The sequence below is a fragment of the Marmota monax genome, unplaced genomic scaffold (genome assembly GCF_021218885.2).
Source record: "Marmota monax isolate L192 unplaced genomic scaffold, Marmota_monax_Labrador192_F-V1.1 WCK01_AAM20220418_F8-fsc00136, whole genome shotgun sequence".
NCBI lineage: Eukaryota > Metazoa > Chordata > Mammalia > Rodentia > Sciuridae > Marmota > Marmota monax.
This window is the reverse complement of record NW_026693905.1, coordinates 651,879-675,378: the sequence shown is the minus strand read 5'-3', so window position 1 is coordinate 675,378 and position 23,500 is coordinate 651,879. Positions and strand designations below refer to the sequence as shown.

The following is a 23,500-nucleotide window of genomic DNA, read 5'->3' as shown; positions in this document are numbered from 1 at the left end:
TTAAATGAATATTTATTGAGGGAAGGAATATTCAATATTTGAGAATTTTTCCTTTCTTTAAATCTTTTAAATTCAATTTTAATCAATGTTTTTAAACATCAATCTGAGTATTAAAGAAAATTTATATGTAAATACTGTCACGAAAATTCTAGCTACCCAAGGTGTGCAAAGTTATACAAGATTAAAAAAAAAAAAACAAGTTTGGAGATCTATCATACAACATTGAACTTATAGTTAACAAATGTCTCTACAGTTGAAAATTTAAGATGCTAGATTTTATTTATTTTTTAACCATAACATGCTGTATATAGAGATAGTCCCTCAGAAGCTGTGGAAAAAGGAATTATTTTCTACTGGGAAAAACAATCTTTTAAAAAGTAATATAAGCTCTTAAGAAAGCAAAAAATCAATAATAATGTGAAACAATTGTGAATTTGGGGAACTTGAATTGTAGGTTGTAGTGGTGAGGAGAATTAATTAGATGAAAGAAGAGAAATGTGTGGAAATTCAGAACATTTTCCCTGAGAGGTGATTTTTTTTTTTTTTTTTTTTTTGCTCCTTTTTGTTCATTAGGAGTCAGTGACATTGACTCTGAACTTTAATATTTGTTTTCACTCTTGTTCCCTTGGACCCTTACACTCACTTCCCTTTGCATTGTTTCTGATAACTGTGTTTCATGTGGAGACCTGACATGCGATGTTTTCCACATGAATTTCATGAGGCTGGTGGTTTTATATCTGGAGGTTTGTTTTGTTAATGCAAGAAAATGTAGATATTTTGTCAAGCAAAAGGCACTTCCACAGACAACCTTGGTTCATTAGATGCTGCCGGTGTACACTATTCTGCTCAATCACTGTGTTGGATATATTGCAACAAAAGGCTCATTTTCATCAAAAGAAATTCCCAGAGGGTTTGCTACTTTGATGAAATGGAATTAATTAAATATAGTTTAAGGTAAGGTGGAAAAATATATATATGTAATACACATACACACACACAAATAGCATTTTAGTCAGTTTTCATGCTACTGAGAGAATTTTTTTAAAACCTCATTTCTAAATGACATAAAGAACCCTGCATGAAAGCATTTCCCTCTTCTGCAAACAGCTTGTTTCTTTGGCAATTCAACCTAGAACAAAGAAATCAAAAATCCTATGTGCTAAAAAAGATCCACAGGAGAAATTTTGTAGCAGGAAGGCAAACTAACATTTATAAATGAAGCTAATTAGGCTTGATTTGCATATTTAACTCCTCTTAATTACACATGGATTCAGCAAACATTTTAAAAGCTGCAATCAATCTTTCACAGACATGGTTAGTTATTTACATGAAATAACAAAAACCAGGAGCCTTGTTAATGATTACTGTTTCTAATTTATATACCAGTGGGATTATTTCACTAATAACAATGGAATATGTTTTTTCTTCAACATTTTATAAACCTATGAGTTTAAAATTCTTTGGTATCACAAAAATAAAATTTTAAGAAATTGGCAGAAATATGAATGTTATATGTTACTTTAGTACATTAAAATATTTAAGCTTATTCAATTAAAGAGTCCTCATAGAATTATTTTGACATTAATTTTTAACTTTGTAACTAAAGTAGTAGCTGTAGTAGAAACAAGCTACAGCCACCTGGTTATGAGCTGGCTACAGTTCTTTTTATAGTTGGAAATAACATCATTTCCTGTTTTTAATTCAATAGCATTCTTTACTGGTCATAGAAATTGATATCAAAATACACAGGGCACAATTGTACAATATCTTTTAACTTCATTATGCTTTATTTAGTTTTCTTTAAAAAGTTCTATTTTGTTCTAAAAGTATACACAGGAATGGTCATAAGGAGAGGTGCCTCCATATTGTGATGTGTGGGGCGGGCAGGTGTGTTTGGGAGAAAGAAGATCAGGAGGTGCTGTGGACAGGCAAAAATCAGTTCACAATACCTTATTTTATGGAGCTGTCTAATGGGTGTGAAATTCTAATATCAAGGCTCAGTTTTCTAGAGTTCTGCATGAAAAGTCTTTCATAAAACCAAAAGACCTGATAGATTAACCTGTTTGCCCGAATTACCTTGAAAAGTGAGGGGCCATGAGGTAGCAAAAAGAAAAATGGTGAAGAACAAATTTACTTAATACCTTTCCTAGGATCAGTGTGTGTATATGTGTGTGTTTAAAAATATTTATTGGCCACCTCTTATGAGCCAGTTCATTAGTTTATAACTGGTCCAAGATATATTCATTGAGCAAATTCACTGTGGTTGGGATTATGAAGTGATCCATAGACCTTGCAAGCTGCATATTATGACTATACAATAATTAATACTGATTGACTATTTGCTGTGTACTAGTAGGAAACAATCTAAGCACTTTTCATGCATCAATTTGTGAAATCTTCAAAAAAATAGCATTATTATATAGAACCTATTATTATTCCTATTTCACAAATGAAAAAAACAAACAAACAAACAAAAAAAAAACTCAGGGTCAGATCATTCCAAGGACACAGTAAGCAATGAAGCTCAAATTCACACCCAAATGAAACTGGAGTTTGAGAGGAAACTCAGTTCTCCGTTTCTGTTGATGGGTGGGCTCTACCTAAGCTACAGGTCTCTACAGTTGAGAAAACCTGTTTTGGTGTTAGCAGCTGATGACAGCAGGGGATGCCTGTTGGCTCTGAGGGTCACAGCTGACAAAGCCAGATTCTTCTCCACTACTATCCAGTGGCCTATTGCAGTTTTTAATGGCAGTCTATGCCTGCCAGTATTGTAGCAGGCCCCAGCAGCTCACCACCAATTTCTTTCCAGTTCCTTGTCTTAGAAATTTTAAGAATGAAATCCAGGGACAATAATGGAAAGCAAGAGTGAAAGTAGTGTTTATTTAAGTGAGAAGAAAAGAGATAGAGCTCCCACAATGCAATAGGGGACCCAATTGGGGTGGCTACTTAAGTGTATTAGTCTAGGGGTTTACATAGCCACTGGGGAGGGGCATTGATCAATATCTATACTAATTCTAGTTTTGGAAAAGTGCCAATGCTGTTGGTCAAAACCTAAGCTAAACAGGTATTGGAAAAGTATCAAGGCTATTATTAGTTTGGCCTATGACATCTAAGCCATTGAGTTTAAACTTTCCTGTAACCTCTATCCATGTTTGCCCCTGCTTCCATTTTCCTGCCACTCTGGAACAAAGGCTTGGCTGGAATATTTGGAATGTTTCTTGATTATTTTCATGGAATGGCTTTTACATTTGGAAAAAAATAACTTTAACAGGGGCCCATTATCTATCCTATCTTATTCACAAAGAGTTTTTAACCATTAGATTTGTGCTTATACAGTATTCAAGTTAGTGTACATATATACTCAAATATGGCAACAGATACATAATTTTTCATTTTGAGACTTCTTTCATATAATCCCAAAGGATATTTATGTAATATATGTAATTTATACCTCCTACATATGATAACTATAATGTCTATTTAATATTAGCAACCAGCTAATGCAGAACAAAGATATCCCTAGTTCTTTGTGATAGGTTGAATTGCGTCCTTCCAAGTCTCTATGTTGATATTTAATTCTCAGTGCTGAAGAAGGAGTTCATATTTGAAGTTAGGGTAATTGAACAGGTAATTAAGGTTATTTGATGTCATTGGAGTGGGCCCTGTGCAATGTGACTGATGTCCTTAGAGAAAGAGATTAGGACATTTACATACAGAGGAAAGACCATGTAAAGATAAGAGGAGACCACAACCATCTGTGAGCCCAGATGAAAGGCCTCAGGAATTAATGAAACCAACTTTGCTGGCACTGTGATCTTGTATTTCTGTCTTCCAGAAACTAGAAGATATTTTTCTGTGAGGAAATATGTTCCTGTTGTTTAAGCCACTCAGTATGTGAAACTCAGCCCAGGCAAACTAATACACCCTTACTTGTATCAAAGGATGAAAACAGTATTCAATATCTAAATCCAAAAATCTGAATATATAGTATAGTTACAGGTGGAACAGTTTATAACTGGTCCAAGATATATTCATTGAGCAAATTCATTTGCTGATCTCATATGTAGTTTATGTGAAGAATTTACTCTGGATTATGCTGGTTCATAGAGGTGGGAGTATGTTGCTGTCTTTGAAGAGTGGATGGTGTTTTTCAATGTTTTTTGTGGTTTACAAAGACAGAAGGAGGATGACAGCAGCCTTAGAAACAGGTTCACTGTAGTGAATCTCTGGCCAATTGGCTGACTTTCAAATCATGAATCTGTTGCTGTTTGGCATTTAGAGAAGTGTTCACTGAAGTTAGTTGTCATTGATTAATTAGATAGCTTTAAAACCAGTTCTGATTGCTTAGTTGTAAGCAGGGCTACAAAGCTGTTACTAATTGATTAGATGAATTTAAAACTAGTCCTGTGTTTGTTACCATGGATATAGACCAACGAATCTTCTCCTGGGAGAGTGGTGACATTTTTATTCTCAGTGGCCAACAAAAATGAATAAGGAGAATAAGGAATAGAAAAGAAAACTACAAATTAATCTAAAAATGTCAATACCTCTTACTTGCATATGCATTATGCTAATAACTTCATACAAATTTCTCCAACTGTAAGTAGAGGTTTAAAATATCACCAATCTCACATGACAGAGATGAAGAGTTACCATGGATGAAGTATTTAGCATAGGGCTTATACAAGTAAGAGATGTTATCAATAACTTCCCAATGACCCAAGTTCTAAGCTCTGAAGTTTACTCCAGTACTGTGTTCTTCACCACCACGGTATACTACCCCTTGTAATAAAATGCACAGATGATATGATTTATTTTATATGATTACTGAAATAGACCCCTGAGACAGTGAGGAATGTGGTTATGTAGACATAGATTAGGCTATGAAATGTACACCAGTCATGCTTCATAGAGTTCACATCGGAGACAGGAGACTAACTCTTTATTGGGTAGTCTCCCATTATTCTCATTTTATGGCCATATGCCTGTATTTCTTTTTCTGCAAAAATATAGATAACTTAAAAATGCATGTTTTTCCTGAGACAGGAAGGAGAGAATTTCTGGAATATATCCTAATTTTACTTATCTAATTTACACAGATATATATATATATATATATATATATATATATATATATGTAAATATATTATATATATATATATGTGTGTGTGTGTGTGTGTGTGTGTGTAAATATACAAACTCATTGAGCCAAGTCCCTAAAATTTTTGCATTTTACTATATATAAATATATGCCACTAAGAAAAATAGCTTTAATACATAAATAGGACATTTAAAAATTATACACATGGGATGAAGGAAACTGAGTTGAATGGACTTACTTTTATATTTTTAAGTTTTAAATGTTCAAAATGGTATTGAATATATTGACTACATAAGTGTCATTATAATGAGAAATAAAATGTACAAGCATTAGCTCTTTAATAACTTTAGTGATACTGTGTTTGACTACTTATAATTTTATTATAGGCCTAATTTTTAAGTTTTTATTTTTTTCACCTTCATTATTAGGCTTTTAATGTTATTTTAATATTTTTCTACATTTTCCCATGGTACTATTAATAGTAGCAAAGCTTTTAATATTCTGTAAAAACAAGCTCAGTATTCATACATAGGGTTTATGTTAGTTGGGTTAGGCCACCCAACTTTTTGTATATGGTAACAAATAACCTCCAAATCTGGCAACATCTTTATCTTGTTCCTCTTTTGCATCCTCCATAGGTTGGAATGGGGTGAGTATCTCTACTTCTCTTACTCATGCAGGGATCTGGGATGACCTAGCAGCCATTGCCTTAACTGATGTTGCTTTCTGAAATAGGGAAGAGACTACTGGAGGGTACTGCACCTCAACCAAAGGCCAGAGGCCTATAATAAAATTATAAGTAGTCAAACACATTATCACAGGGGTTGGGACAAGATCACAAGGGTATTATATGGCATTTTCTCTCTCAGCTCTTAGACCAGAGCTCATTATGTGGCCTCACATGACCAAATGTGGGACCAGAATATACATCTCTAACCAGAAAGGAAGAACAGTGGAAAAATGTGACAAATAGCCTCACACACTTTTTCTTGTACATAAAGGTTTAGATGACTTTGGAATTAGAAAAAAAGGGGTTGCTACTGCCTCCGTAACTTTTTTTTATCTATGTGAGCATGGGTGAAGTGTGTCTGTTTACTCATCTCTAGAATGGTAAATATAATAGTGTCCATCACGTCAAGTTGTTTTGAGGATGAAATGTGAGGATGGTGGTAAAGCGCCATTAGAATACTTTAAGTACATAATGAGCACTCAATAAATGGAAAGTACCCTTCTCCACCTGCAGTCATTGTTTTCCTACAGTTGTTCCAAGTGTTAAGAGACAGTGGCAAAGCCGATGGTCCAATGTGCAGCAACGTTTTGGGAGAAGCAGACAGTGAACACGTGGCATGCCATGACTGATCAGCCTGAAAGAAGCCACTTGAAAACCATGGGTATAACCCACAGGGAGGTTTTTCCAGTTTTCATCTGTGATCTCCAAGTATACTGTTCACTCTTTCACTCAACAACTGTTTATCAAATCCTAGCAGAACTGTCTTGAGTCTTGGGGATCATATGGTAGTAAAAACTAGTTTCTATTCTAAGTTTAGTGGCAGAAGACTAATAATCAATAAAGAAGTTCACTAAGTTATTTTAGCTAAAGATGAGTGTTACAAAGGAAACAAAACAAGGGAACATATTTGTTGTGTTTTGACTGCTGTGGAAATAGTTGAACCCTGAAGTTTCAGGTTCAGTGATCAGGATCAGTTCTCATTAAAGACCATCCAGTTGGAATGTCCTAATTGCTGATTTTTCTCCTTGTGGTGGTGTAGAAATACAGGCTCCTTCCACTTGTTGCTTCTCCACCATCTAGGGCCCTTATACTTAGAGCTGATAAAGTGGGGGAAATAAAGAGCCTGGAGGATTGTGTGGAACAGTCTGAAGGCCAGGCTTACAGGGGTCTTTTTTCAGAATGGCCTGCATTTCGCTGGGCAGGGAACACATGAAAACCTCTGAACTCAAGACTAGCTCTTGTCCCCAAGAGGAAAAAAAAGGGGGGTTCATAAAATGTTTTCTGCTACTAAAATGACAGGGAGCAGAGCGGTCAGGAATATTAGATCTCAGATGCCACCGAGAAAGTTGTGTTTGCATTGAAAGCAGAATGAGGACAAGGACGTGTGTATACCTGCATGAGAACATCCAAGATAGAGAAAACAAAAAATTTAAGGCAGCAGCAGGCTAGGCCTGTTAGATAATTGGGAAGGCCAGTGTGACAGCTTTATGTTTTATATCTCTGTTTATTTATTCATTATCCTGATGGAAACAGGAGGTTTCTGAATCTGAGCTCAAACCATTTATTTACTCACAGAGCAGCTTGTTATTTTCCATGACCCAATTTCCCCTGGGGGAAGCATTGAAGACCAGGTGTACCTTGTGTGTACATGGGTTTATGTACCATGGAAAGGAGTCCCCAAACTATGAAATTCCAGGAAAGGATGAGTGGGTAGACAGAGGTAGAAGATAGACAGAAAAGGCACACTAAAGAAAACTTTACTCTGAAATACAAAAAAAAAAACCTCCTAGAAAGGAGGAGAAGGATCTAGGTTTGATTCCACAGAACTGTCAACAAATGCCTCAGGGAGAGCAGTTCTGAAATCTTGCTGGATGTCTTTATCTTATGGTTGTTTTTCAATCATCTTTTAACCCAGATTCCTTTGCTCTTTACTCTGAAAGTCCTGACAATGAAGAAATGAAAATAAATATTCAATGAGCACAGCAAAAGAGAAGGAAGAGTGGTAAAGAAAGAGGTCAGACAGGTAGACACATATAGAGTGTTTGGATCTCAGTAAAGAGCTTGGGATTGATTCTGAGTACAATGGTAATGTACTCACACTATGCTGGAGCATAATATGCTCTGATACAGGCTTTATTGATTCCCTGGTTGTGGCAAACAGAATGGACAACCAGTCGTGTAAGAGTGGGAGAAAAGAGGCCAACGTGAAGGTGACTGCTGTCGTCAGCTTCCATGAGATGATGTTCTGCCCATGGTAAAGTAATGAAGAGTGACAGCTGTGGACATAGTAGGGCTGAATGTGCTGGATGAGGGTTGGGGGACCTTGGGGAAGAATGAGATGCATTCTGATCACCGGGTTTGATTGCCTTGTGTCTTGTTTGTGTGAGCAACTGGTGATGTCATGTGTATGTTTTATAACAGAAAGCTTTGATGAGGGTCAAGATATACAGTGGGGAATAGTAATCCCAAAGTCTCCTTTTGCTGGTGTGTCTGACATGCTCTATCAGAGAGGTCACCAGCAGGAAACAAATGACACAGGGAGTAAAATGCACAAGGTGTCCTGATAAGTGGGCAGGGCTAAGGAACCAACACAGGGACCCACATGGGTAGAAAAATGGGAAGCCATAACTGACTGGGTCTGAAAAGGCAGGGCAAGGGGGACATTACTGGCCTTAGGGGGCACTGCAGGCATGGGAGAGGCCCTACACAGCAGGAGTTGTGGAATTTGCTAAAGGATGGGACCTTTAACAAAATCAAAGCTGAATAGGAACAGAGCAGAAGGAGGTGATTTGCCCATTTTCTCTACCCAGCTGCTCTGCTGAATCCTGCAGGTCTCTTCCTGCCAAATCCAAGCAGAAGCCAGAGAGTCTGGGAGCCCAGGTGATGGAGTCCCCAGAGAGCAGGTCATGCCACTGGGCAGGGGCCTGTAGAGCAATCCTGAGGGTCCAGAACAAACCACACAGATGCCTCCAGACCTCTTTAAAGAAGGCGAAGATACTCAGTTGCAGAGCTCAGTGGAGAGATCAGGGGCAAGATGTTAATCTGGAAGTCTCAGCCTTTATGTCTGTGGCATTAGGAGCTATTATTTGTTATGCCCTTACTTTTTGCTAGCCAGAATACCAGCATTTCAAATGCATTGTTAGCTCAATTAATTAACCCAACAAAGCTGAAGCTTAAATACCATTACGTCATTGTACACAGCTGGCAACTGAAGCATAGTGAAGTGAAGCAATTTGTTTAAGGTCACAAGGCCATTAGGTGGCAGACCCAGAAACCAAGAGCCAGGCCTTTCCACCCCCGGGGCCAGTGATAACAAACCATTATTGGGCATAGTTTCTTTGAGAGAATCAAATATTAAAGCAGTGTTTCTTGGTCACATGATAATTTTTTTTTTAATTCTTTCCTCCTTTTCCTTTTTTCTATTCCTTTGAAAGAAAACAATTCTGACAAGAATTCATCAGAGAAGGTATTCCAAAACTTAATGTCCTGGTTTGGGTATTGCTTTTGATTAAGGCTGTTTGCAGACTAGAATATTAGTAACCCACATATTCCCTCTACCTCAAAAAGAGTAGATTCACTTTTATCTTGGGAACAAAGCTGGAAAGAAAAGCTTTTTTAACTTTTCTTAATTCATGAAACATTTATCTTCCAGTCAGGTTTTGTTATAGCAGCACAAATATGGTCCGTCAGCATTTCCATTATAAACCCATATTTCCAGGACTTTTCAAGAGTGCCTTAGAGACCTCCTTTGAATTAAAACTTGGCATTCAGGATTTGAACCAGGAAGCTACATTTTCCTTACCAATTAATCAAATAGTTTAAGAGATTCTCAAGTTAGAAGAGGGCCAAATACAAAACTTTTATTAGTACAAATATATTTTAAGACATATTTGTCAATTTAAAACTTTGTAAAAATATTCATTCTACAAGTATAATATTATATCACTATGTATTAGGTCTTAAAGAAAATCAAACTTAAAAGTCCTTAAGATAAAAAAAATTATAACATCTTACATTTTGCCTATTTGGCTTTATGAGTAATTTATTTCTACTTTGGGAATTTAGATGATTTGAAGTTCTCAGTATAATTGCTTTAAAGTTTTAATGGTATCAAGATATGGAAGTAGAATAACAACGGGGAAAAGAGAAGATCCTGAGGGAATGCCAAAGTGTTTCTACATATTTTTGGTGAATTTATGTGGGGAAAGTTCTCTATTCTATGAATAGAGATTAATAGCATGCACTGATTCTATAAAATAGCTATTTGAAATTGTACTTGCTGAAAATAATGGGGAAAGTGCAGACTAAGTAGAACTTAATTATGCAGCCTTTCAGATTTTACTTAGTTTAGAAATGAGTGACTGGTCACAACAAGGGAACATCATGATAATCTATCTTCAGTATCTTATTTTGTAGGGTTTTTTTTTTTTTCCTGTGAGCTCTTTTCTAGCCTTAGTAAATATAAGACAGAGAATGTCAATTTACTCTTTTGAGTAAATCTACTCTCTTCCTGATTGACTTCTCTCCAGTGACTTCCATGATGTTCCAGAAGCTTCTGGCAAACTCTACCCTGAAGAACTTTGGCTCCAGCTCTTCTTTCTTCCTAGAACCCTTTTCCTCCAGATATCTGCTTGGCTAACTCCTGTACTGCCTTCAGTCTTTGTTCAGACCTTGCCTTTTGAGCCGGGTCAAACTAAACCACTCTGCTTGATAGTGTGATTTGCCTATGGCTGCCAAAGGGGCTGAGGGAAATTTCACACAAATTATTAACTTACACACAAAGTTATTCACCTGCCTCAGCATGGGAGCCCTTCCAACATGAAGCCCAAAGAAGGAGCAAATGGTTGAGGCTTAAATATCCTTTTCATGAGGAAATAGGAAGTGGGAAGCTTCAGGCAATTTCAGAGGAGAAGTAAATGACTTTCAGAGGAATCAACTGTGCCCAAAGGATAGACACCAGACTGTAAATGGTTCTCTTGGAAGCTGAACAGTGGACAATAGCTTGCAACTGGCTCCTTGTGGTAACAATCCTCAGTCTCCCTTCCCTGGATAATGAGACATTAGGAAGTAAGTCCAAAATAACCATATTACTTTTGAAAGAGCTTCCTTTAGTCAGGTAAGAAAGCTTCAGAGAGAGCCCCTCCTTGTGTTTGGGGGAGGAACAGGGAAGACCAGAGATCCTTGATCCTGAAACTGTTTCTTCAGCTCTGTATGTTAAAGTATCACACTTTGGGGTATTATTTTCTGAGATCTAATATACCCAATCCTCAAAATAATGATATCTCTGTCGGACATTTTTTTTCTTTACACATTTTTCATCCCCTAACACTCTTTATGACTTTTTAGCAAAGTGCTATCTCTCCCCACTAATAGAAGGTCCAAGAAGATAAAGTTCTGTTTCATTTGTTGACACAGCTGATTACCTAGAGTTGTGCCTAACATATTAATTGCTCAAAAATCATTGTTGATTTCAAATTTCAAGACTATCTGAACAATAGTCCAGCCGTAATTTACCCTGGTTCTGTTAAAGTATTTGGGTTATTTGCCTAATACAGTCAAGAATACCCTTGGAACATTTGTGTCAAAATGAAGGCCCCATGTGTATAGCTCCAATCTAACATGTTATGGGTCCATGGTTCCTGGAAACATTTAAGCTGAATTTTGAAGGTTTTGTAGTTAAATTTAAGTTGAGGTGGGGAGGTAGGGGAGATAAACTGATACAAAGTATAGTTTTCACAAAACAAATGCTTATTGTGTATTTAAAAATGTCAACATGTATGTTTTATAACAGTTTTGTACATGGAATGATATTAATGCTGAACTTTAAAAATTCTGGAATTAAACTGTGGTCTTATAATTTTAAAAGGGGGAAGAAACCCAGCCCCCACCCCAGCAATAGTAGAAATGCTGTTCTGGAAATGAGCTGCCCAATGGAGCCATGTGAAAGATTTACAACCCACTCATGGTATAAAAGCAGGAATGGAATTTCAGAGTAGATACCAGTACTCCGACAGCTCATCAGCCCTCTCCGATTGTGAGTGGTACTAGAGGGCAAAAGCTAATATTTTCTATCTTGAGGATGTATTAATTTTATTATAGGACAAAAAAACTTTAAAGCTTGAATACAATTATTATTCAATTCATTTTCACATATCAAATGGAATTTATTTGACTTGATTCCTTCTTTGTCTTTCTAGGGTAGATGTGAACATTCACTTTATGGCCACATGCATTCCATCAATGATGCCACCTTCACTCCTACTGTGAGTTCAGTTCTCTAATATATTCTTGTAGTTCTTCATATGTGTGAATTCATTCTTTTGAAATAATTTCCCAAGGTAGATGATAACTTAACATTGGGGTGGAGAACAAATCTAGAAATTAATTGTAAATATCATTAAAATGTGTGTTTGGTAAAGGATTGCTGAGCTTTGAAACTTACACATTCACACACATAAGTTCTCAGTGAAAGGAGTTCTGTCATATTCAGTTTCACTTAAAAACATATTTTAAGAGCCCTTTGTCCAGTGTGAGCATCAAGAAAAGCAAATGGAAGAGAGGCTGAATTAAATTTTAATGAAGAATCATAAAATAACTGAGGAGCTTGGAAGGAAACCTGAAGAATAAAGAACAATTAAAGAAAAGGGGAGTTTTCTTCACTTTGCAACATATAAATTGATAACAAAAGTATTTTATCTGCAGCTTGAGGTATTCAGATATAAGGATGATTTCACCAACTGTGAAAACTGTGAAACATTGCTTTGAGTTGCTAAGCTAATTGAGGACATCTGTAAAAGGGTTCAGATAATAATCATGAAAGAATGATTTAAGCTTGTACCTTCTCAGATGAAAGCAATTTGACTAGATAGATGGCCTCTCCTGTCCCTGAAAGTTCTGATTTAATTATATCTAACGTCTTAATTTGTCTCTAAGTTCCCAGTAGAATGAGAACCCTGATTCCCTATTCCTTTTCTTTTCCAATTAGCTAAAAAAGAAATCTGATAGATTACTAACATCTAACTTCAAAATGACAGTATTGTCAAAATTCTGTTACTATCATGCTATTCTTCTTCTTCTAGAAAGAATAAATATGCTCACTAAAAATTATATGTTGACTGAGGAAGAAATGTTGATTGCTCCAGCTGAAATTTTTCTGGTGTCCTGTCGCTGTCAGTCCCAAGAATTTTAACAATGGGCTCAACCATAATTATACTTTAATAGATTTGTCTTTGTAAGAAATATTCCATTTAATTGACTGTAGTGAGCCAATTAGTCCCAAAATATTATAGGATGAACTGGTTCTAGATACCAAGTAAAATTTTATTTCTAGCAGAATAAAGACACATTTAAACACCAGGGACCCATATGATATGGATATTTACGTTAAAACTCTATTAAATGGTTATAGGTCCTCATGCTAGAGGAAAATTAAATGGAAGCTGAAATGAATTAAACTAACATTTTTGTAAATCAGGAATCTTATTTTGATAGGCAATACTATAGGTGAAAAAGACACACCATTCGACTTTCTAAATAGTGAATGAATAAATATGGAAATAGCCAAGTTAGATTTGGCAATCAAGGGAGACACACATTAATTAGACATATTTCAAAAGGTGAGATGATGATATGAGGTCCAGGTACTAAATACCAAAATGACTAACCTGTTTTGGTTTTCACACTTTGTTCAAGCCATAAGGACTTTAACAACACTGTTTCTGTTAGTGCATCTCATTTTTGCTGTGTGTATTTATTAACTATTAAGAAAACTGTGTTTTGTTATGATAATTGACATTCCTAAGTGAAAGTTTTGGTCACTTGTATTGTTTTTTTCAGAAATTTCTCTACAATAAAATTCAAATTTATCTTATGTCACATAAGCACAGTGACTGCAGAGCACAGAGACTTTAGGTCTCTGGAAAACATGGCACTGTGACATAGTTCACATTCAAATAATCTATCAAAGTAGCAGTAACAAATGTCTTATATGGTGCACAGAGAGAGATTTTGATTAGTCACTATTAGACTTGCTAATTGTTTGATACCTCTAGAGAGAGGCATTTATGTTATATGACTAGCTAAAATTGCAATTAGCTATTTATGTGGTCACAATTTTAAGAAAATTCTACAATTTAGATTTGCAAGCATGAATCACAAATACAGAATTCAGTGTTATCCATCTAGCAATCAAGAGTCACAAAAACCAAATATACAATATGCAATATTTATGTATGTCCCTGAAAATCTGGGAATTTTATTTGATTTATAATATTAGACCTTTGAGGTTTTCATTTCTGACTGACTTCACTATTGAAAGTAGATATTTATTTTGAACTATTTTTACAGTAATCTGTAATGGAATATTTTGAGAAACTCTGAAAGTTTTTTCCTTTATTAAATCCTTCTTATAAAACAAAACCCCAAGTCAAAAGGGATGTTAACAGTGATTACTGGGAAAGTATTAATGGAGATAATTTAATATATGGAAAGGATAAAAAAAATACACAGATGTGTATATGTCCTGTATACATGGCAGGAAAGAGACAGGAGCCTCCTGTAACGCATTTCCAGGAAGTTGACCTGTTATGACTGGGATGGTGATTCCATCAGGCCTTCCAGAGGTTCTTTTTGGACTTCGTCCTCCTATTTCCCACATTATTTTTATTTGGCATTTATTACCACCTTGCACTTAGTCATGTAAACAGTTGGTATATTTTAGATATACCAGTATGCTTTATTATTTCTTTGCCTAAAATTGACTATTTTCCCCTCCTTCCTTCAGGGTTTCATTTTCTTCTTGCTAAAGAATATTCTCTGGCAGTTCTTTCAGAGAGAGTGTGTAGCTAGTAAACATTATTGGTGTTTTTATACCTGAAAATGCCATTATTTTCTTTTCATTCTGATATTCCATGTTCTTCTGGCACTCTAGTTGGAGATGAGACTCTACTCTCAATCATGTAGTTGATCCTTTGTAAATGATCTGTTTGATCTTTCTCTGATACACTGTAGTATCTTTGACATCTTTCTTTTATTCCATTTTTCTGTGATATATCAGCACGTGGAGTTGTGTCTTTTTGGTCTTATCCAGGACCTGATGTCCTCATTTTCTCAATACGAATACCCTTGATTTCCTACAATTCTGGAAAATTTTCAAACATTGTTTCTTTAAATATTGTTTTCTTAGAATTTCTTTTGGTCTCTCCTTTCAAAGCTTATTTTGTGTATTTACTGAAACTTATTCAATTCTCTGTGTCCCTATACTTTTTCTATACTTCTTATGCTTTAGTTCTATTTGTTGCATTTTGTTTAATTTCTCCAGATCTCTTTTATGATTCATTAAATCTTGACGAGCCAAACTTTTAAAGTTGGTGTTTAATATGTTATATTTAAATTACTATATTTTCCTATATTTTTTGGATTATTCTTCAATTTTCCTCTCTATTTCATTATGTCTTATTTGATTTCTGGTTTTACATTCTTTTTTTTTCTTTTAATCCATAATTTCTATGAGTTTTCTGTGGCAGTTATTTATGCGTTATCTTATTCCTCCGTGTTTTTCAAACATTTGCTAATATCATTTTCTCTATACATTCTAGTGTAAATATCAAGTCCAGTCCAAGATACTACTCTTGATTTCCACATCCTTATATCCAGTGGCTGGTTCCATCTTCATCCAACTTTACTTTTCATCATCAATCAAAATATTCTTCTCTGTTGAGTCCTGAGAAGTAAAATATCCTCAATCCTTCTTTCTCAGTCCAAGGTTCTGCATCTTCTGTAGGCTGGCAGGTCAATATCACACTGTAGAAGACTTTCTCTTCTTTTTTTTATTTGTTCTTTTTACATATATTTTGACACATTATAATACACAGAGTATCACTTATTCTAATTAGGATCCCATTCTTACAGAGAACCATGTACTCTAGCATATTCTTTTTTTAATTCCTCTCATTCACCTTGTGACATTTAGTTTCATCTAAAGCTGATCTACTTTGAAGTCAATCTCACTCTGACCCCTAGATTCACTATTAGCTATTTTGTATCTCAGTGTAAATATCTATGAGACCTCTCATTAAAAAAAAAAAAAAAAAAACCACAACAAAACAAAACAAAAAGCTTGCTTTTCTTCCATCCCAGCTGATCCCTCTCCCCCTGTATCAGTTTAGTAAATATCATCCTGTACCATTCCCATACAGCAGCAGGAGAATGAGTCACAGTTAGCAAACCTCCTGGGTCTTTCTGTTTACTGTGTTTCAGAAATTTCTCTACAATAAAATTCGATGCAAATAAACGAGAAAAGGATATTTTCAATTTTGTTTCACTCAATATCTCCAGCATCTATCAGAGTTTATTTTCCACATATAATATTCTAATAAAGCAATGAACAGATAAATGAATGCAGAGTTCTAAACCAATGCAAGTATGAGGCTTTTATTACAGCATTATATCATGGTCTCTTATTTATTTCAATTTCATTGGCCTTCCAAGTTCTGTAGATACTGAGCTAATACACATTTAATTACCAGGATAGATAAGCTATTCCTTAGAAATCTTCTATGACATCCTAGTGTCTCATGCCTTTGAACTATGGAACAATTACCCATTTCACTAATGTTTCTTCCCCCTAGAACTTTTCAAATTCTAACTCTGCCATACAAAGAATGTATTACCAATATTTGAACATATTGCTTATATTTATCAATAAGATAAACATAAAGATGCAGTACACATTTTGCACCTTAAAAACTAGAATTCTAAAAATTATTTCTAATGAACTTTGTAACTGTATTAAACTTGATCTAACTCTGACTAAAGAATAGATATGATTCAGTAGAAATATTTTGTCCCTTTCAAATCAAGGTATGACATGAAATTATTAGGCAGTTACACTTTCAAATTTTATCTGAGATAGGTTAATTGTTTTCCAAACTTGCTAGTTTGTGAACATAAATACATTAATTCACATTAACTTTTAAAACCTCATTCATAAACAAGTATGTATAATTACCTACCTTAAAAAGTTATGGTCATTCCATTTTAATACAAGAAGCTGAATTGTTGATTTCAGACTTTTTAAAAAAAATATTGTGATTCAGCTCAAACAGAAAGTCCTTAGTTTCAATTTCTAGCCATTTTATATACAGAAATGAAAACAATATTTAGGTCATGCAGTCATTGATCCTCTGAAGGACAAATGATGTCAGGTGGTATTTATATACTACAAAAATTTCAATTTTGTTTACTTCTTCAGCAGTCCAACTTGATGTCAGCTACCATTTAGCCGAGCCAATAATATTGATATTTGATGTCAGTTCTTATTCATTACTGCACCTAGATGATGCATAAGTCAAAACTTTAAGATGTGTGGTGAAAAACACTAAAGCAGGTTCTATCCATCTAGAGAAATTGGAAACAAGAACAGAATAGAAAATTTAAGAACATGTAAAATGCCACTTTTATTTTATATAATATTTGAATTATTTCAATGTTCCTATGTATTCAAAAATTTATTTTATGTCTTTGAAGCTTATCCTATACAATATAATTTTCTGTACTAAATCTTCTATGAAATAACCTCCTTACCCTAATAATCTGCAAAGAGAATAATTTCTGGCAGAAATGAGACACTTTGAAAAAGGTAAAGCAAAGCAAAGAGTTTATATAACCAGATATTCAAAGTTTAATTAGAAAATTATGAAAGAAATGTAATAAATTCATAGAAGTCTTCTCTTTTTATTTCTACTTTGCTTTGTTATTAGAAATTTAATTCTGTAAGTGACTAAAAAGTAACACCACATCACCCCTCAATTTTAAAATCTAATAGCTCCTAGACTCAGAAATGAATGTATACATTTGTATTTTTCCTGATTGGCACCTGAAAATTAGAAATGCTTACATCATATTTCCTGATATTTCAACTATAAAATTAATGAATTGTTTTCTGTTTATGGGTGATTTAAGGTATTTTACCACATATGAAAAAAGCTTAGTAATGAAGTTCTTACTCAGTAACCGTTTACTAAGCACCTACTATGTTCTGGGCACTGCTCTAAAAACTGAGGGCTCAGCAATGAAGAATATCAAGTTCTGTCCTCATTGGCCTCATATTCTGAGAAGAACCAGAGGCAATAATTAAACAAATGAATAAATATATGAATGCTTTCAAGAATAAGTGGTACCTATCAAGGATAAATCAAGGTAAACCACAATAAGAAGTTCATTAGAGTAGACAAAGGGGAACAAAAGAAAGGGAAGGAGGCAAGGAATAGAAAAGACAGTAGAATGAATCGAATCTACTGGTGTACACATATGAAATTACCTAAGTGAACCATCATGCCCACTCACAAGAATGGGATTCTAATAGAATAAGATATCTCCTGTGCTTGTATAATTTATTAAAATGAATTCTACTGTCACCTATAACTAAGAAAAACCAATAAAATAAAATTTTCAAAAAAAGACTAAATCAGAGTAAAAATGGATCACAAGGTGAGAATTGGGACTTACAATGGAGAGACTTACAGGGAGAGACTCTGAGAAAATTATATTTAAGGAAAGATGCAAAGACCTGAAGGAAGAAAACTTAGGCAGAAGCAAAAGCAAATGCCAAATTCCTGATGAGGGAGCAAAACCAGGAAACATGAAGTGGGCTAGGGTTAGATTAAGCAGGTGGATTATTTTGCACCTAATAGATAAGCAATTTTAACTCACTTGTTTTTTTTTTTCTGAGACACGATATGATTGAGACCATTTTAGAATAAGTCCAAAGCATTATCTATGCACTTGTAGTTTCCAAAATGTTTATTTATGCAAAGATCCATGACTATGAGAAATATAATAGTTTCTTTTGTGTATTACCTTGATATTTTTTAACCCAGTAGATCTTGACATAATTCTTGTTACAGAAACTAATTAACAAATATTCATTAGGAAATACCAGAAAGTCACTTCAGGTCAGAACTCAATGGATATTTAAGAGGACAAAGTTAAGACATTGTTTGCTATGACATGATTGAATTTGTTTTGTATTATTCATTTTAAATTTTATTTTAAAATTTTAGAGTATCTATATGATTGTTTTGAGTCTATAACAGCCAAAATTGTTCAAAATGCATTTATTATTTTTATAAGAAATAATGTCTGCTCTCAGAATGTTGGCCATTTAGGCAAATGATCATGCACAAAGAAGTCTGAAACAGGTTTTATATGCAAAAAAATTTTCTAAGTAGTTACAGAACAGCAGTATAAAATTATACATTTATTTCTTATTAGGATTAATTGTGATCTGTCTTAACTTGCATATGATTTTTAAAAGTATGAAAACTACATATATAAAATACAGCATGTGTTTTTTAAGATTATTGTACATAGAGTTAAAATACAGCATGTATTTTTTAAGATTGTTGTAAATATAGATATAATGTCTAATGTATCATACATTGTTCCTGAATCTATAATTAGAGCAAAAAGAATTGTCACACCAATTTACTCATAAGCATAATTACAAGAAAACTTGATTATCCCCTTTAATGTAATTTTCCCCACTTAATTGTGTGTTCTCGAATGAATGTGACCCTGTGAATCCACACTTTAATAAGTGACTGTTAGTTAGCATGCTACTCTACAGGCAGAGCAGGAGAGGCTGCCCTTCTTCTGGAAGGGATTTAATTTGTTTAACCAGAGTGACCTTGCAGGGAGATGTAACAGTTACATCTCTGCAGAATGGGCTGGAATTTCCATGGCAGCTTTTACCACGGTATTGGTCTCCTCATCATCACCATGCTCCACCTTTCACCCCACCCCATCCAAAACCTCAACAGCTTTCTATGCTGCTGTATCTACACTGCATCCAGAAACTGAAATTTATTATATTTTTCCTAAAACATTTATTTACCCATACTCATATTTTGCTTTTTTAAGAATTGGCAAATATCCCTGATAGGCTGCTTGGGTAATAGTGAGGCAGAAGAACTTTTGTTTCTGACTTAAATACCTGATTGAGTCTAGATCTTTTTTTACACCTTAGCTGGAAAAAATTAGGACAAAGACTCTTAGATATAGTCTGTTTCGTTTTGATGGAGCTTTGTATGAAAATTAGCAAAAGGTATTCAAAATTTTCTCTTAGGCTAAGGGATTATTTTTCTTAGAAATAGTTTTCAGTTTACTAACTGAAATACAAACTTAATAAAGAAACCAAGTCATTAAATTAGGGGTTGCTTCCTGTCACATTATGTTTTGTATATCTAGAATGGTAAAACAAACTTTCATGCATTGTTGAGATTATAACTTTGCTTTCTCCAAAGAACATTTCCATGGATACAATTTCTATGTTCAAAGAAATATGATTTTCTCACTAGTGAAAAAAAATGTTGAATTTCAAAAGAATTAGGAGTAGCAAGCAGAAGAATAGCCTAGTAGAGTATAAATCTTAGAAATAGTTTTTAGAAAGATTATAAATTTAGTTAAACATAAAGTTTTATCCTCTATTTTTATGAATTAAACTATTGTTGTTTTTTTTTTAAACTAATTCCTTCAATTTGGCAATAGCCAGATACAGCCTATTGTCATGAACATGGACCTTAGGACTGTCAACATTATGGTGACACAAACCTATTCATATTATCATAGGTATCTATACAATACAATTATTCTGAATTTATGTCTCTGTACTTATGTACAAATTAAAAGAAAATAAATCCATTGCAGGTTATCCTAGCAAAGTTATTGCAGTGAATACTCTATTAATCAATAATAATTGGCCACTTTAAAAAAGACTTTTGCCAAATAGTGTAAAACCTTAGGTCACCATTGCAATGAATAAAAGAAATCTGAGAGAATTTGTGGGGATCTACATGTAATATAGTCTGCAGTAATCAAAGAGTAAAAAGACTTGCTATTAAGAATAGTAATTAACACTCAACTTCCCTCTTTTCTAGATAATTTGAATTATTTTTCCATAAAGTATAAAAATACCTATTTGGTAAAGCTATATCTAAACACTTAAATGATTGTTTTAAAACTACTCTAAGTATAGTATTATACATTTTTCATAGGAAGCTGTTTGTAAATGTTTGTGGAACTAGGAGGAATTAAAAAATCATATAATTTTCCAACCAAGAAATGAATAGATTCATCTGGAATGCTGCAGTCTGTAGTTAAGTCAGCTACTGAGGTGGACATCAATAGTTCTAAGTCCCTCTTTGACCTCAAGTCCTTGCAAGAGAAGGCTAGCTTGTCCTCTAATCACTTTCCCTGTCTTCCCCCTTCATTACTTAGGGAATATAAGAGGACTGGCTTCCTCCCTTGATAAAAGACCACAGATTAATGAATCTAAGTGCCTGCATCATTACAATTGTCATCCCTGGTATACTATTTCAAGAGCAGTATCAACTGTGGCTAGCTTTTACTCTTCAGGGGGCCCAGTGAGCTTCAGTTTCTTATGTAAATTTATGCAAAAACTGCTCCAAGGATATCACATGCTATTTATTTCAGACCTCAAAAGGAATGTGGCCTTTCTTGATTTGGTAATGGAAAGAGCAGAGAGGGAGGGAGCTGAGTTCCAGGTTAACAAACAGAATATTGGTCCAGGAATGAAAAGAATTTGGGAATAAAGCATAATGTCTATTTTCAAGTGTGTTGAATCAAAAGATTCACCTATATTTCTTTTGTTCTTAACTTATAAATATTCTTAAAATGTGCAGTTGCAGGCCAGATCATGTCATTTTTGCATAGGTGATTTACAAATTAACTTCTCCAAGTTGATTCAAATTGCTTTTCAGGGTCTAGTACCATGTCTTGTCCTCTCACTATCTCATCCTTCTTGTCTTCTCCATTACCACACTCCATCCAGTAGGCCATTTTAACAGGGAATTCTCATACGTGAATACTTGAATGAATGGCAATCATTTTAATAAAGTTCTTTTAAAAAAAGATTTTCTCATATTTTAAAATTATATGCAAATGTCTTTGGTCATTTTTGTTATGTTTTCATCATAACAAAAGAAAATTGACTAGTGGTGCAATAGAAATAGAATCTGCCTGAAATAGGATCAGTTAGAGCAGCTTGATTAAATGGATCAAAGGACTATAGAAATACAGCAGTTGGCAAATTGGTATTTAAAAGCATTTGAATGTTCTTTAAATCTCAAGTTGGATCAGCCATCATAATGGGTTGTTTCAGAAGCTAAGATTATCAGTGCAGGCTCTATTCTACTGCAAATACATGACACAAGTATTTCATTTAAAGATAGTTGTTTAGAAGAAAATAAGTTCAGGATCAGAGGCAAAAATGTCACAAGTTATAATAATTTCAGAAAAATATATGCTATGCATGTGTATTTCTGTGTGAAGTACCCTGTTGGATGACAATATTAATCATGTATATATGTGATATTGTAATTGCTATAAGATCGGATAGGAAAGCTATTAGCATGTTTTTGTTAATTTTTCTATTCCTTAGTTTAATGGGACAGGTGAAAAGGAAAATTGTAATTATAAATCTCTAAGCTCTACCCAGGTTTTCTTGGTCTAGCTTTGTTCATTGATGGCTGACACTTCTCTGCTTCTCTCCCAGTTCCTCTCAACATTTTTCCATTCTCAACTTTGGTTAGGTCCAAGATCACTGTGCCAAAATCAAATAACTTACATCAAAATGAATCAAAAAGCTCAGAATGAAGACCTTCCATCTCATTTTCATATTAATATATACCTAACTTTCTACTTGTTTATCAAATGGATTTGAACTCAACCAGATTGAGTTTCAGATTCCAGCTGACACTTACAAGTTGTGTATAGTAGAAGTAGACTCACTGTTCTTATATATAAAACAGAGACTTTACTCAATCTCTCGTAAATCCATAAAGTTAATCTTCTTGGATGCTAGATGTTTTTGTAGTCCTATAAATATTAATCAGTCTTGTTCTGAGATGCTGCTAGGGTGCTTAGAAACTGTGTGGTACTCTTGGGTCTACTCATAGGATTTGTCAGGTGGGACTGGAGCAGCACTCAGGGTAGTGCTGATTACCACTACCAAAGCAAGACCTTTCTTTGTGTTCTGTTCTACCCAATGACTTTTAATCAAAGTTTTCAGTGTGGCTTCTGGGAAAGGCAGCGTTCCCAGACTAGTGTGGGGACCTATTCCTGTTCCCTCTAATAATTTCAGATTTTTCCCCATGTTTTAAAGTATTTTCCACACTTATGGATATGCCAAAATAATACCCAGGTAAATACTGGGTTGCTCTGCAGTCCTCCAGGGTCCTTTCTGAGCAGTCCTCTCCTTTCTTGTACTTTGCCCTGCAAGCCTGAGCTTCCTTATCTCTCCAAACTCTCAGTTTTATCTCTCCTCAATTATTTGCTGTGGCTTGTTGATTATTGTCCTTTGTTGTCTGATGCATAGTATCTTATACACCTTGTTCATTTTTTGGTTGTTTCAGGAAGGAGGGTAACCTGGTCCCTGTTACTCCATGTGACTAGTAAAAGAGGTCTTTTTACCATATGTTTTTGAGTTTCAGCAGATCTAACTAGAAGATATGTGGTTGAAATAATAATAGCATGCTTTTTAAAATTTACAGTTATCCCTTCCTCTTGTAAAAGATATAGGTTGATAGTATGTTTGCAGAAGACTTGAATCCTAGTCCTGATTGGACACTGAGTATCACTGAAGCCTTAGA

At 34.5% G+C, this 23,500-nt stretch overlaps 1 protein-coding gene across 2 annotated transcripts in view; it reads left to right on the top strand.

The window, feature by feature from the left end:
- The window catches only part of Spag16 (sperm associated antigen 16), a 719,050-nt gene that overhangs the window by 681,213 nt on the left and 14,337 nt on the right, over positions 1-23,500 (top strand). For both annotated transcript variants that reach the window (XM_058585177.1, XM_046462926.2), the window contains one exon: positions 12,029-12,094. In XM_058585177.1, the coding sequence (XP_058441160.1) occupies positions 12,029-12,094 (66 nt within the window). The remainder of the gene's footprint in view (positions 1-12,028; positions 12,095-23,500) is intronic.